At 47.3% G+C, this 16,155-nt stretch overlaps 1 protein-coding gene across 4 annotated transcripts; it reads right to left on the bottom strand.

Annotated features, from left to right (window-relative positions):
• Positions 1-680: 680 nt before the first annotated feature.
• On the bottom strand, positions 681-15,877 carry CFAP20 (cilia and flagella associated protein 20). 4 transcript variants are annotated; one of them, XM_039503768.1, is made up of 6 exons: positions 15,600-15,867; positions 5,916-5,995; positions 4,540-4,651; positions 3,584-3,772; positions 2,244-2,354; positions 681-1,171 (listed from the first exon to the last, which is right to left on the bottom strand). In XM_039503768.1, exons 1-6 carry the CDS (start codon positions 15,681-15,683, stop codon positions 1,166-1,168), a joined length of 582 nt encoding a protein of 193 aa, XP_039359702.1. In that variant the 5' UTR covers positions 15,684-15,867; the 3' UTR covers positions 681-1,165. The 4 variants fall into 4 exon arrangements, with proteins under 4 accessions (XP_039359702.1, XP_039359704.1, XP_039359703.1 ...); XM_039503770.1 differs by lacking the exon at positions 15,600-15,867 and adding an exon at positions 15,464-15,482; XM_039503769.1 differs by lacking the exon at positions 15,600-15,867 and adding an exon at positions 15,370-15,387.
• Between the last annotated feature and the right edge of the window lie 278 nt (positions 15,878-16,155).

Here is a 16,155-nt window from a genome sequence, read left to right as displayed (position 1 = left end):
TCAAAAGCCACCTCCCCCATTAGACCCAGGGAGAGAAGGTCTGTCTGTCACTGCTTAGCTTGCATTACGGACATAAGTTTGCTCACATTTTGTTAAGACTGACATAGAACGGAAACGACACTCATCCAGATTGGTTTGAGAGAGGAAAAAGGCTGGTTTAGAACAGGAAAACGCTGCTTTAGCTCCTGTTCAGCTGCTCTGCGAAAGCTCCAAAGGAAAGGAGCAACTGTTAATGTTTATGTTATGTTGTGCCCTTCCCTAGAAGTGGCTGTTGGAAGGCTAGTCAGAGCTAGAACAGGTTCTATAAATATACCGATAACCGAGTGAATCTTTCCATCGTGTGCAGATAAAACCGACTGATTTGCGGCTCCTGAGAAAGTTGGCTTATTTATAAGAGACTTACATGAAGGGTTCAGACCCATCTTCAGGGATGAGCAGTCCACATGGAGAGCCACCCTTGGGTAGATTCTGCCCACAAGGTTGAAGTTGCCCTGTATGATGTGGCTAGTGCACCTCTAGCCACAGCACTGCTGGGGCTCTGGGGAGCAGGCTGCCAAGCCAAGTGGAATTCAGAGGCAATAGTAACATCTGGGCTGCTAAAGCGATTCCTCAGAGCTTTTTAAGTCCAACCATCTGTGAGTGAAAGAGCACCATCAAAGGAGGGAGATGCCTGGACACACTTACAAACAGAATCAAATGTTTAATAACTTTCAAAGTGTGAGTATTACATCCATATTTAGAGCACATATAAAATAAAGATGGAAAACCAGGAAAGGAAAAACACATTGGTATCTTTGAGAGGGCACACTTAACCCTGTAATTCCACACCAGATCCTCTCTTCAGACACGCTACTCTCATTGACTTGGTAACTCCCCCAAGCGAGGCAAAGATTAGGTACCGCGTCACTCGCAGTGTTTAGACTCCGCTTTTAGGAACAGCCAGATAAATACTCTGATTCTGTGCTACCTATGGACGTACAATGCAATTCCAGTATTATTACATGGTTAGTTGTGTCCTGCCCAGGAAAGGGATACCAAATTATTCAATAGTTACCCTAGGCAGAGTGAATTTAGCTAATTGTGTTTCATTAGGACATTCTCCTCCACCTGCCTTCATGTTCATACCGAGCCATGGCGCGTTCCTCGTGTTTCTTTCCAATGCAGTTTATTGCTGAGGGGGCACAAAGGAGACAGTATTAAGCGACCAGCATCTGACACTCCTATTCCGCCGTGCCCCATGCTGCGTGTGATTGTACAGAAGGGAATGCTCCATTGGCAGCCCTAAACTATCCTCATTGCTGGCCACATGCTATTGCCATGACCTTTGCAGCATGCGATCGTTAACACAGCCCTCGACCTACCCCTAAATAAACATCAGTCTCCTTGGGGCGGGGAGAGAAGATGCACTCTCTTGAGAAGTTCCTCCAAGTTCCTACCCATCTGTCTTATTCTGCCCAACCCAGAAGTGCTTTCATCATGAGGGTGTCTGGTGAAGGAGGACTGGACATTTATCTATAAAGCCCCTCAATACTGATACTGAAACTAGACTGATCACTGGAGACTGATCCAGCGGGATCCTCTCCCACTCACCCCAAGGACACTGCAGCACCTCTCCCTACTCTAAGGCAACACACTCATCCTTCTTCCCCTTCCCCAGCAATGATGCTCCCAGAGTCAGGCAGGGACAGGAATCGGAGTGAAACTCTATGGGAGAGAAGGTAAGTGACCAGGGAACGAGGAAACAGAGGCTAGCACCTCTGCTTGGATGAGGTCATCAGCAACAGCCAGTTTGGCAGCAATTCTATCATCTCTCACCAGCAACAGAGTGGCAGCTTCTGGGGTTCAACCCCAGAACAGGAGGAGCACAGACCACAGCAGGGGAACCATCCCGCACACTCCCTTCCCCACGAAATTTGGAAGGCCTCTTTCTAGGGGCGGGGAAAGGAACCAAGACTCCATCAACTTCAGTGCTCTGCTTCCCGGGCAAGGCTGCCAATCAGTAAACAATTGGAGATATTGCTACTGATTTTAATAGTCGGGAGCCAGTGATTGGCATAAGTGGCAAGGGCATGTTCCCTACCATGAGCAAAGGGCAAATGCTTTTCTGATACAAATATTATGTGGGGGCCTCTTATTGCTAAAACCTCAGGAGGGAGGAGGAAATGCTACACAAAGGAGAGAGATTTTTGTGATGGCCCTAGCTGCTGCTTCCCCACTTCTCCCTCCTCATCAGGCTAGCTCACCTTGGCCTTGTTCTGAACAGGAAGGTACAGCTTGAACTCAGCTGGAAGCTCATCCTCCGAGTACAGTCTGTCAGAGAAATACACCCTCCGGATGCGACAGTTCGCATGGATCTGGTGATGGAAAGACGGAGAGAATTGGCTGCATCTTTAACATCCTCTCTTTATACTTCTCCCCTCCAGCTTGACGGTGGCTTGGCTTGCAACACATCAGTTACGGAACTCTCCCATCATCTAAGAATCCCAGATCCAGAAAATCCACTTTGGTGATCAGTGCTGCCGGCATTACGCTGATCTGCTGACTGCCCCAGAGGCCGTGTCAAGTCTTCCTGGGGGTATCCTATTCCCCCATCTTTCTTCCTAGCAGCTTTAAAAGGTAGCAGCAACTCCTCCACCCTCTTCTGAAGTGTCCTAGTCACCCATCATGCTCTTGGTTTTTATAGCTGGATGTTCCAGTGTCTCATGAAATCTCAAGTACTGTTACCTGGGCTGAAAACTGACTGAAAAAGGGTCATGATAAACAGCAAGGTAGCTGTTTAGGGAGGACGAGAACCTGGGAAGCAGTGTCTAATTGGGTCGGAACATCTTTCAGAGTTTCCAGCACTGTTGCTCATGTGATTGGCACAGGCTCAGAGATGGTAGCAGAGCTGGTTCTTGCTCGGTCCTATACTAGCACCTTTCATTGTTCAGGAACACATTCAGTAGATGGCACGTGTCTGGGAGCTGGCTAAAGAGATCAGGGCAGAGCACTGGAGACTCCACAGGATCAGCTCTGCACTGGCTGCCAGATGACACAAGGTTCCTCACAATTACCCCCCTCTCTGCTCCCTACTGCTCCTTTCTTTATCAGTCCTCAATGTTGCTGAGGAGAAAACGGAAATTCCACCCCTCCTTAGGATTTCCCTGCATAGGAATGAGAATAAGGGCTGCCAGCCCACTGTCAGATGTGTGCCTGGCATCCCAAATAGACTTAAATATCACCAGACCCCAGAGAAAGCATCTCCCCAGCTTCCTCATGTAGCTGAAGGCTGGTGGGAAGAGACCATGCATGAAGCTAGTTCCATCATCTGAGAAGCAGCTGAATTAAGAGTGGGGCAGGGCTGAGGCCCAGTGTAGTCCCCCATCACTAATACATGAAGTCACTAGCACAGTTAAGACAGGTAACTAGCTAAGAAGCCAAACGGGGTGGAGTCCAGGTGCCTGTTCTGCTTGGACTCCAGCAGCCCAATCTCCTGGCTAGCAAGAAAGGAGACTGCAGGGCATGATCTCTACGGCTATGGAGAGCGGGGAGCCCTGACCTCTCAGAAGTAGGCTCCCTGGCATCAGCTTGGCCTAGCTCATACCTGGACCCTCAGGGTCTCGATGTAGTTCGTGCCATAGGCGCGGCGTGTGAAATCGGACAGGTTGAACTGAATTTGGTTCCAGCCGTCATCCAGCCGCATGGGCATGGTGCAGATGAAGGGTTTCACCCGGGTTGTGCTCTGGTAGTTACTTGCCCGGAAGCGCCTGCGCACGTTCTTATCATCCAACACCTGATGCAGAGGAAAAAGACAGCCTGTCACTCAAGACAGGCAGTCTCCAACCCAGAGTCAGACTCTAGGAGGTTCTGTAGGACAGGACTTTCCCCTCCACTTTACAGCTAGAACATTTATAAGTCAGTGCCTAGACGCAACATGAAAACCTGGGTTTCAAACATGGTCACTACATTCTCTCATGGCCTGACTGGTGCCCCTAAACTCTGAGCCACAAGACTCATGGGATCAGGCTGCAATGGTAGAGAGGGCTTGATACTAAGGGGTTGACGGGGGAAAAAAAGGAAGATTTTGTGGTTGATGCACTGGACTAGGAGATCTGGCTCTGCCACAGACTACCTGTGTCACCTTGGACAAGTCACTTCATCACCATAATAATCCTCCCTGGCTCTTCTATATGCTTTTCATCTGCAGATCTCAAAGGGCTTCATTTTACAGATTGGGAAACTGAGGCACAGAGGAGAAATGACTTGTCCACAGTCACCAGGAGAATAGCAGGTGAGCCAAGAATAGAACCCAGGCCTCCTAAGTCACAGTCCTGTGTTCTGTCCACTAGGCCACCACTACTTAGGGCCAATGTCAAACAGGGATAATATTTCTCTATCTCACAGAAGTGAGAAGAAGAGATTCATTAGTTTCTGCAAAGTGCTCAGATATTACAGTGCTGGAGTCTCCAGACTCTCTTTATACCCAGCAGTTATTGGGGACTGGGGCATACTCCCCTCTCTAACCCCTATTGAGGCAGCTCTGAATGGTACCCCACTCACCTGCACTTCAAAGGTGAAGTATTTCTTTAGGTTCTTAATGATCATCACCAGGAAGGGCAGTTTGATGCCCAGTGTCTTCTTTGGGTCAGCAGGGCAGGTGATGTACGTGGTACTGGGAGGGAAAGAGACACAATATTTCTAGCTCCTTATGTCAGTCTGCCTGGTACATGGCAGATGTATCAATAGGGCACATTCGGAGACAGATCCATGTGCAAGAGGAATTAGCCAGGAAGCCCTTCTATTAGATTAAGCTTTCCAGGTTTAAGGAGTACACAAACCACAGGGTTTAACTGATTCCATATAACTTGGATGGTCTGAAGCTCCCACCCCTTTGTCTGTCTCCTAGTCACTAGCAGAGGTAAAAATTGCAGGCCACTTAGAGACACTCTTCTGGTTACTATCTTGCATGGATGCGCTATGCTCTGCTGACCCCTTTGCAATTTCACACGGTGGACCGGTTCGCTACCCTTTGCTCATATGGAGTACTAAGGAGTGCTCAGCCAATCAGATCACCCGAACACACCTAGCCAGGCAGATCGGACCAGTGGGGGCCTCAGTGAAAGACTGGACTGTTCCACTCCAGTGGGTGGGGAGGACTAGGACAAATACACTCTTCCTTCCCCACCAGGTTAATAGGACACTCTACGGTTATCATGAGAGCTTCCTGTTCACACTTCAAGCCCACAGCACTAGACCCCCTCAGCCCTTGATCTAAGCAGGTAGCGCCCCCACAACAATAGAGCAGCAACTCCCAAGCACTGCACGTTTAAGGAAGAGTTAGAGCCGAACAGCCCCACAACTTTGGGCCAAAGGTCTGACAAGCTCTAAAATCCGTGTGTCTTGTAAACAAAAGCCTCTTCTATTTCAGCTTCCTGCTGCAAATCTTTCACTGAGGGAACGAGTGGGTCTTAGGACAACCAGATGCAAGAGACAGTGCATTGCTTTTGCTACAATTCAGCTCTCCCCTGGCACTAGATAACCCTTGGGCTACAATGCCCCAGATTGTCTCTAATAAGAAACGCAAGTTCTATAAGGCGAAAAAGAGAACACCTGGATATTACTAGGACTTGCTGAGAGAGGGAAGACATCACTGACAGTCAGAGAGCTCGGTTTACCTCCAGAGCTCTATAAGCATTTTAAAAGCTCCAGCAAAAACCAAAATGTCTGGGAATAAAAACGGAGCTAGAACGGGCCATGCCATAACGGTGCTACAGAAGGGGCCACTTGATAGAGAAGAATCTCATCAATAAGCCTGGGGGGAGATTAATAGTCTTTGGGAAAGACAAGATGACTGAAGTGGCACCATGATCATTCATTCTGTTTGAGGAGCTAACGGCCCATAGCATGTTAGGGGAAAAAATGGCCTCTTACTCTACCTGACGTTTGTTCCTTCAATCTCCAGCACCAGTGACTGGATATCGTTATCGGTGATTCTTTTGATATGGCCATTCCGCACCTAGAACAAGAGAAAGTGGAACAGTTCGTTAGCCACAGGAGAGATGAAAGACAACTGCCATTCCTGAAAAGCAGGCGAGATCTCCCAGCCCACAAGAGCACGCTAGAAAGACATCTCACAAGAACACCTCTCGGCAGTCACATGCAGAAATCAGATGGCCTCCTTCCATCATCCCATGCAACTATAACTGCAATTACTACTACAGGACACACTGCCAGCAAACGCCTTCACTGAGAGTCCGCAAGGTCCAATGTCAACTCCCCAGATGCTGGCGTCAGAGGCCAGAAACAGTACCTTGCCGAAGCACATCAATACACAGCAAACTGCATGCTGAGTCACTCTGATGCATTTAAGCCTAGTATATGAAGGCCCAAAGAATGCTCAAGCCAGACAAGTACTAAGTTAAACCAAACCAGGGAAAGGAATGCAAGGTTGTAGCAAAAGCTACAGGAAACCCAGGTCTATTTCTTCCCTCATTAATCCATGACTCCTGCAGGCCAGTGCATCCACACCCAGAACACCCTCTCCACTTACAGGACTTTTACCTCCTGTGTGTTACTGCCCATTGCTAGGGCTGGACACTGCCGCCTGGTGCGCTCAGGCAAACAGCAGCAACGGATGAAGAAAGCTTGTTTTAAGTCACACTAATAACACAGTATGGCTAGAGGGGAAAAAACCCATGACTTAGAGGTGATATGAGCTCTGCAATGATCCAGTAAAGTTACTCACAGCCAGGTCCCTGCACAGTGCAGGAAGGCCAGAATAGGAACTGGCACAGTAACTCACGCTTACTCTTCTCAACAGCCAACTTATGCTGACTCTCAGGATTTGTGAGTTCATTTTTTAACGAAAAAGCTCGTTCCACATTAAAAAACACAAGATCTGCATTTAAAGGTACTTCTGCTAATTAAATCACCCACTTCCTCGTGCAGAGTCAGCACATTGCAACCCTGTGAATCCATGAGAGCACCACTCTGCTGCTAAAATACAGAACCACATTAAACATCTAATGGGAGGATTCCAGTCATAGGTAATAAAATGATTTACAAAACCAGCAATTCATCTGCAAATTGCTTAGTCAGTTGCTCTAGATGGACCTATAGTGGATAATAATGCGCGTGTTTGCTAAAAGAGAAATAAGAACGGCAAACAGGAGCCCACCTCTCTCTGGTCTTTAAGGATGTTTCTATTCAGATCACCTGAAATGGATGCTGGTAGTGGTAGGAATGCTAGCATGGACTGACAGACCATGTTTTTAATCCTATTCCGAGCCATCACAGATAAAGAAGATGCCAGAGAGAGACTCCTCAAGGGATAGCAGCGTATTCCTGTTCTTCAATCCTATGCCTCTTCTGCACCAAATACATCTCCCATTTATTTATACGTCTGTCTAAAAGAAACTAACATGGCAATGTTCAGATGATTTGATGTTTTTGTCAGCTGCAACTGGAATCATCCATTAGAAGACTAATGTGGAGTTCTCTATATTAGCAGCAGCAATAGGCTCTATCGAAATTAAATCCTGGAAACAAGGATGCAACATTCTGATTGAGCACTGGGAAAGTACCATGGTTAGCCAGCTTAGAGCGCAGCAGTAAGAATACCTGCTCGCAGGTTACATTACAGCTTTCACCATGGTAGGCCCCTTTGTTTTCGGTTTTGATTTTATTTAATTTTTCCTGGGAATTTATCAGTGTTTATTACCACCACAACAAAAACAGCTGAAAAATCGGTGCAAAAAAACTAAAGATTGTTCTGGGTAAATATCAGAGTTTAGTTTGGTGGAGAAAGGACAGGGGGAAAAAAGTATCCAGTAGATGAATGCTTTAACAGAATTCAATGCGGTTTGCTGCAGAGCTAAAACAGAACTCAAAAACACAATGCTGCCACTTCTGAGTTTAGGAAAACAATATCCCTTCAAACCCCAAATAAAACTTTGTGTTTGAATAAACAGTTTACTGTTGTAGACTTAGAACTATATTAACATTTAATAATTGGGCCCAATATTTAAAAATATTTATAAACACTCACTGTCTTATGTGAAGTCCTTCAGTGTAACTTCCCAAAGTCCTGCGTAGCGGAGGCTCGCAGCAAGCTTTTTAAGGAGTCTTTTCCAAGACCCATTCTCCTATAGTCTTGCATGTAGCTGAAATGTGTATGTGGCGGGCATGAGATTCATCAGGACATTCAGATGCGCACGCACTTCAGAGCTTGCCTGCATGCCTGCTTATTTATTGTGTTTATCTTCTAGACTAATACAGAGCCGTACTTCAACAGACGGCTTTGCATATTCACAGACTGATGCATTATTGTAATACACATCTTATGCAATGTATTTTATTTTCCTAATAAAACAAGTTTTTTTTATATATTTGAAGGACAGTAGGGTGAAAATCAGAGAAAAAACAATACTTTCTGTAAAACCTGGGATTTTTTTGGTAAAAAAATTGCTTTAAACTGAAAACGAAGGAGCTTAACCATTGGTAATCCCAAGACTGTACCATTGGTAGCCCAAGATTTCTTAGTGATGAAAAGTGGAGATAGGGAAGGTTCAGTGAGACTCCCAGTATGGATGATAGTTCATTAGTTAATCAATATTTGACTAGTAAAAGATTGTTCTTTTCCTTCTGCCACCAGGTCAATTTAGTGCAACGTGAATTGACTAGTCATGGTCCATGAAAGCCAGTTTCTCTCTCCGAACGCAAGAGATACACTGAAGGATTACAGAGGGAATGCGTTTCTTCTCATACAACATTCCTAGGAGCAGGATGAAGAGACAAGAGGAAAGATATAAGGTAGGCAGGACAACAGAGAAAAGCATGCATGAGACAGCGAAGCAGGCGGAGGGCATAGTCATGGTATGCATCCAAGGGCAGCATATATTAAGAATTACAAAGAATTTGGGATGCCAACATTTAGAGATGAAGTAGACTAGTCTACAAAACAACAATAGTTTGCTAGCTAATCAACTCATCTCCTACCCTATCAAAACCAACGTGGGGTACACGGAGAGAGCAGCATCACACACACACACACACACCTCCAAAGAACTCTATTGGCACTCAGACATTGATCCCCAAACCTCCCCTAAAAACTGGGATAAGTGTGCGGACAACCAACTTGTTTCACAAAGGCCTCTAAAGAGTCACCAGAACTAGCTTATCAACCAGAGCTAGTCTGACTAATGGCTATTTGCCAGGATGGGCAGGCATGGTGTCCCTAGCCTCTGTTTGCCAGAAGCTGGGAATAGGTGACAGGGCATGGCTCACTTGATGATAACCTGTTCTGTTCATTCCCTTTGGGTGGCACCTGCCATTGGCCACTGTCAGAGGACAGGATACTGGGGTGATAGACCTTTGGTCTGACCCAATATGGTTGTTCTTATGACTCTCAGAAGAGAAGACAGCTGAAAGGCTCTGGATACTATTACTTAACACCCCACCCCTTGCATATCACTCCCCCAGAGGCTGACATTCTGATAACAGTTAACACTGATTTCATAGGTTACAGCAGCATTGCTCAGCGAGGGATCTTTCGATGTCATGGAAAGAGAATGTTTATAACTATAGATTACAGCAGATGCTCTGCAATGACCAGTGCAGTTAAAGTGAAGGGATTTTTGTTGTAACTTTCAATGCTCAGAAGTTACACTTCCAGAAAAACTAATTTTGAGCTAACATTTTCTATACATTGTCACAACCCAAAGATGACTTTTTTGGAAGTAGAGAGAAAAAAATCCTATCAAGTCCTATTTTATCCAACTGTGGATATCATCATCCATATAAATGGATAATCCTATTCTGATTTACACTAATTTACTAATTATTAACCTGCCTGCACTCAAGACAATAAAATGCTTATTCACACGCTCAAAAATAGCTGGACTTCAAGAGACGCAATCAACTTTTTAAAAACATCAGTTTCATATGACATATTTTTTACCTACTATTGTTACTAGTAACACCTTAGATCAGTGTAACTAGAAGATTGGAGAAATTTAAAATTAACTCAGCCCTTGATCGAAGAATTCAAGTTCAGTCCAAGTGGTGAATAGTGAATTAAATAGGCTGAGGGCGACCTCTAGAGGCACCAACAAGTATTTAATTACTGTCCAGCATCAGTGCAGACACGGTTAGGTCATTATCTGTGGCTGGAACTATGCTAGCAACTGCTGTGTTTATACTCTGCTGTTGCTAGCACCATTCCCCTGACCACTGCAGGCAGAGATTCTCCTCTCCCTCGAGGATCAAGCTAGTCTGACTGTGCGATATTCCACCCATACATGGGCTATAGCAGGGTTTTCTAATGTGGCTCCCAGAAAACAGTCCCTTCCACACTGGTCAGGGAAACCATGCAAGTAACAGCTATTTGTATACTGTGGTCAGATTCCACGAGTTATTTGGTATTCAGGTGAATACCAAACACTGGCATACACTGCATTGCTAGAGAACGGCATTTGAAGATGCTCTAACTTTTAATCTTTATCTTTCAGTTTAAGGAAAGTCTCAGTAGTTGCGTACTTGGAGAAATCATCCAGAGAATCAATTGATTTGATAAGTTCCTTTGAACGGTTTCCATCCACTGCAGAACAACTTGCAATGAGTTCCCCTGAGATCTGAGAGCCAAGGGCTCAGGAACTGAGAGGTTCTGATTAACTAAGTGTTAAAATGGAGATAGTGACAGTGCCTTGCAAAACAGGTCTCCCAGAAAGGCCCGGATGACTCTGAAATGGCAGGGGATGCACTCCCTGGGTAAGTGATCTGAAGACTGATCTGCTCTGCACAAAAATGTCTAAAAGAGCTAGAAAACACATTCTGTATTTAGGGGGCTCTGGTGGCTGTTCTGGCAGGATGGTGCTGGGTTAGCAGCTAGCTCAGGGGTTCTCAAACTGAGGGTCGGGACCCCTCAGGGGGTCGCGCGGTTATTACATGGGGGATTGTGAGCTGTCAGCCTCCACCCCAAACCCCGCTTTGCCTCCAGCATTTATAATGGTGTTAGATATATACAAAGTGTTTTAAATGTACAAGGGGGGGGGGGAGGGTCGCACTCAGAGGCTTGCTGTGTGAAAGGGCTCACCAGTGCAGAAGATTGAGAACCACTGAGCTAACGCTTCCCCTATTTCAGGGAGCCAAGGATGTCCACTTCAATTTTCAGCAGCAGCATCCACTTTGGACTCCAGAAACGAAGTCTGTGAGCATGATGCTAAGTACAGAGCAGATGAGTGAAAGAGCTGCCTCATTGCCAAACCACCTGCCGAGAGATTAACTGCGGGGGGGGGGAGAAGAGAGAGAGAGAAGGGAAGGAATGAAAACTAACTCATAAGGGGAGCTGGAAGCCACACTGCTCACACAGCATAATCAAGGAAAGGTTTCCAGTATCCACATTAGTCTCTGTAAAGCGAATGCTTCAAGATGTTCAGAAAGTCTTTGCCCTCCCCCTCCATCTACATTAAGAAAATAGCATAGTTACACCAGTACAGATCCTTGATGTAAACAACCTTAGCAGGGCTGACACCAGTGCAGCTTACTTTATGTTGCCAGTTTCCTTCACACACACAGTGCCTAACAAGACTACTAGCTCTTGACAGTGAACCCGGATCTTCAGGAAATGCTAAACATCTCTGAAGACCCCTAACTAGAAGCAGAAGAAGAGTGCAGGTGAAAGTGACAAACCCATTTACTTTTAAAAATAGATTATTAAAAGAGCAATTTAAGAGTAGTTGTAAGATGGAAACGGAGGCTCAGCTGTGCAGGGAGCCACAGTTGAGAGGAATGTCCCGACTTCAATCTAGTTCCAATGGACATTGACCCCTCCATCACAATAAGCTGGACCAGAGTTCAGCAGACTTCACCATGACAGACAAGTATCTGAGTGGCCCAGCACTCGGGAGAACAATGGGTCAGCAGGCAAGGTAAGAGCATTTTCACAATTTCCACCCAGACTGTCCATCTCTAACCAGCGCTGTCACTCACTTAGGCCATGTCTACACTGCGGGGTGTCGATTTAGCGGGTCTAGTGAAGACCCACAAAATCAACCGCAGAACGCTCTCTATCAACTCCAGTACGAGAGGAGTAAGGTAAGTCTACTGAAGAGCATCTCCCGTCGACGCAGCGTGGTGTAGATACTGCGGTAAGTTGACCTAAGCTACGTCGACTCCAGCTACGTTATTCACATAGCTGGAGTAGTGTAACTTATGTTGACTTACCTGGTAGCGTAGACAAAGGTCTTCAAATCATAGAACCATAGGTTAGAAGGGACCGCAAGGGTCATCCAGTCTATCCCCCTGCCAAGATGCAAGACTTGGGAGCCCTTACATTGTAATGAGACCATTACAAAAGAAAAAAGAAAGGCTTATAAACCTCCTGGTTAACAACATCCCTATGGGCACAAGTATTTCTTAGAACAGCACAGCATCCACTGGCTCAGCCTTCCTCTAGATCTGTTATGTTTATTTCAGCCCTGATCCTGCAACTAACTGCTTGCGAACAGACTGCTGCTGTTAACCCCAATGAGGCTCCAGGCAGGCACAGAAGCCTTCTCACATGCAAGAAGTTGCATGACTGAGGCCTTATAAAGCTAGCATTTCTTACAGCACAGATGTTAGCTGAATAGCATTTAAAAAAACAACGTTATTTCTTTGCCCTCACAGGCGTTTGCAACACATTCCATTGTAGTATACTCTGAAAGCACCACCGGGCTCTCTGTCAGACCACAAATAGGCCTTGCTTTATTTAATATATTTAGCCCACATCCCTGAAGCAGCACAAGGGACATCTGTAACAAAACACACCTCCAATTTAAAGAGCACCTTCAAAAAGGAAAAACGTTGCGCTCTTGCCCCCACCCCACCCCCCTTTTCTTTGTGCTGCTCTGTGATGTACAGAGAAGGCCTGAAATGGTTTTATACATATAACAGATGTTTTCCTGCCTGCAAAGTTACTTTAGAATTTTAGGTCTTGTGAATGGACAGCTAGTGAAATTGTGATGTCACAAGAGACTGAATAGTGAAGCAATTGGAAGGAGAAAGGAGATTAGTCAGACTGTTTCTAACTTATTTTGGGGTTTATTTTTGCATAACATCAGTGACTAATGAGTACTTTGGGGGAAGGGATGTCTCTGTTAAAGGTTCAACACCTGCAAGAGCTGACAGACATCCCAGAGGCCTAAGAAGCATTGCAGCAAAACCAGGAAAGGCTAACGCTGACATTCTTGCCATTTCTATGTAGAAAAATTAAAAGACACTTTCAAGACTTCTTTATACATCCTAAAGGGGGAAAAAACACCATTTTAAGTGCCCTTTGCAGGCCATTTTTAAAAGGAACATAAACAAAAACAAAACATCTTTGGCTGACATACTACTGTTCCAAGTAACACCCACGATGACTAACTGACAGAGCAAAAAATAATTACCTATTTTTCCCCCAGGTTGTTTACTTGACAGCATATTGCTTACAGTCACTTTCATTATTTCACTATGGCTAGCACCCCGTGTTTGTGGGGGTCTTTTGTACAGCAACTGGAAAAATTCAACTTTTAATAATAGAAACATGCTATTTTCAGACCACAACATTTGGCAAGGAGATTTTGGGGCAGATGTAGAAACTGATACTTAATTTTAGAAAATGAGATACAAATAACTAGATTTCACACTGACTACTTCATATTTTATAGTGTGCGGAGGGAAATTTTTCTTCTCAAGGAACTCAAAGTGCAGTATGAGTCAAAGAGAAAACTACAGGCACTAAACTTGGTATTTCTAAGGAGAGACACTGCCTTCTTAACACACAATCACTCTTGAGACAAGGACAAGATCCCTGCATTGAGGATCAAAGCTGGTAGATGTTCTGAGGACTGTTTCTTATATTTCAGAACACTGTATGCTGCTGCTTATCATTAGGGCTTCTATTTTTCAGTGTTTGTATTTAGGAATTTTTCAGTTGTACATAGTGCCCAAAAACTGTGTGTGTGGCAGGGTTCCTGGGCTCTCTCATATACGGTAACGAGTAATAGTTACATACAATAGCATATATTACAGTAATGTAATGATGAGTAATCTCTTTGTAATGTTCTCTAGTGCACATTAACGTAATACTGTTTCAAACCACATTATTTTAAAGTGCTCTAGGGAACCTTTAGTGGCACCAGCAGGGTCAGCATGGACCAATTAATATTCAACACAGCAGTGAGCTTTAGAAATCAAACCGTCACAGTCTGCATTACTCCTCTGTGCAGACAAGCCTTTAGATACAAGTAACCATTTCTAGGGTTATGCAAGGTAAACCCCTGATTTCTTTTTGGGGAAGGAGTTGGGGGGGGGGTTGTTATCGATTAAAACTGAAAATCAGATGCGTTGCTTACTACTTAGTCAGCAGCTTCCATCACACCTGTAAAGGATGAGCTGTGAAGTAGCTACATGGATGGGACAGAAGTTGGCTAGGTTTTGCAGAAGTGGCTCTGCAAAGTAGAAGGTTACAATTCTTTCTCTTCCAATCAAATATAGTCTTTTAAACAGTGGTATTTGAATGCTTCACAGCTGGCTCCAGTAACTATGTCAAAGGACAAGTAACACACACGACCTACAAAACAGGAGTTCCCAAGTTTCCTTACTGAGACCCAAAGAAAGATTGGTTTGTGAATGTGCTTTCCCCCCCAAGAGAGGATAGCCCTGGCCTGTCCTGGGCTCCCTGCCCCATACATGAGGACATATTCCATTTGGAGGGCAGCTTGTCAGGAATTGGCTCACCCCTCCAGGAACTGTCCCGGAGCGGAAGAGGCCCCCCCATAAACCTGCCAAGCAACCAGTGATGCCCAGGCCTGGGATGCAGGTTGCCAGGCAGCTTGTTGCCATAGGGACAGCAGATTACTGACCTCTCTGGATCTGATCGGGCACAGACATGGCACTGAGGCCCCTAAGCCCCGGGGGGGAGGAGTCCGTATCCCCCCCAACACACACACGTGTCCCAGGGACCTGAACCCACCCTCCCTCCCCTAGAAATCAGAGCCACTAGCGGCTTCTTGCTGCCACCACCCCGGGAAGTGGTGTCGGGCATTGGAGGAGCCCCCCTACCCCCGGGGCCAGCCCACAGCCACCTTCTTGGCCCAGGCCTGCAGGGGCCCAGCCCAGCACCCCCCCAGGCCCGGTACCTTCTTGTCCCAGATCCGCAGGGGCCCCCCCGGGCCCAGTACCTTCTTGTTCCAGATCCGCAGGGCCCCCCCCGGGCCCAGCCCAGCACCTTCTTGTCCCAGATCCGCAGGGGCCCCCCCGGGCCCAGCCCCCAGAGCTCCCCCCCCGGGCCCGGTACCTTCTTGTCCCAGATCCGCAGGGGCCCCCCGGGGCCCAGCCCCCAGAGCTCCCCCGCCCCGGGCCCGGTACCTTCTTGTCCCAGATCTGCAGGGCCCCCCCCGGGCCCGGTACCTTCTTGTCCCAGATCGGCAGGGCCCCCAGGCCCAGCTCCCAGGCCCGGTACCTTCTTGTCCCAGATCTGCAGGGGCCCCCCCGGGCCCAGCCCAGCTCCCCCCCCCGGGCCCGGTACCTTCTTGTCCCAGATCTGCAGGGGCCCCCCCGGGCCCAGCCCCCAGAGCTCCCCCCCCCGGGCCCGGTACCTTCTTGTCCCAGATCTGCAGGGGCTTGCTGCCGATGCTGTACAGCACGGAGAGGAAGCCGCTCTGGAACGTGTTCTTGAACATCCCGCCGCCGGGGGAGGGGGAAGGGTCTCCCGGCCGGCCGGGTCCGGCTCCCTCCGCTCCTCGCTGCCGCCGCCGAGCCCACGCCACCCGCTTGCCGCGCGGAGGGAGATGTTGGGTCACTTCTCCCCCACAGGAAGGGGAGGAGCCTGCGTGAGATTCTTCCGCGCCTCGCAATGTTCCCCGTGATTGGCTCTATGCCGCTTGGTTCAGCCCCTTCGGTCAGGTCGCGCACCGTCACCAGGGAACTACTTTCCGCTCCAGCCGGAACTACTTCCCCCCCTTGCCCAGGGGCCGTGTGTTGTCGGCGTGTGCGCACTGCTATGGCAACCGCCCTGAGCCGGCGCGCCCCGCCCCTCGGGCTGAGGGGGGGGGGGCGCAGAGTATCGGTGGGAAGGGACCTCAGGAGCTGTCTAGTCCCACCCCCTGCTCTGAGCAGGGCCAATCCCCACGTGACTCCTCCCAGCCAGGGCTT

This window comes from Mauremys reevesii, linkage group 16, assembly GCF_016161935.1.
Source record: "Mauremys reevesii isolate NIE-2019 linkage group 16, ASM1616193v1, whole genome shotgun sequence".
NCBI classification, from domain to species: Eukaryota; Metazoa; Chordata; order Testudines; family Geoemydidae; genus Mauremys; species Mauremys reevesii.
This window is presented reverse-complemented; position numbering and strand designations above follow the sequence as displayed.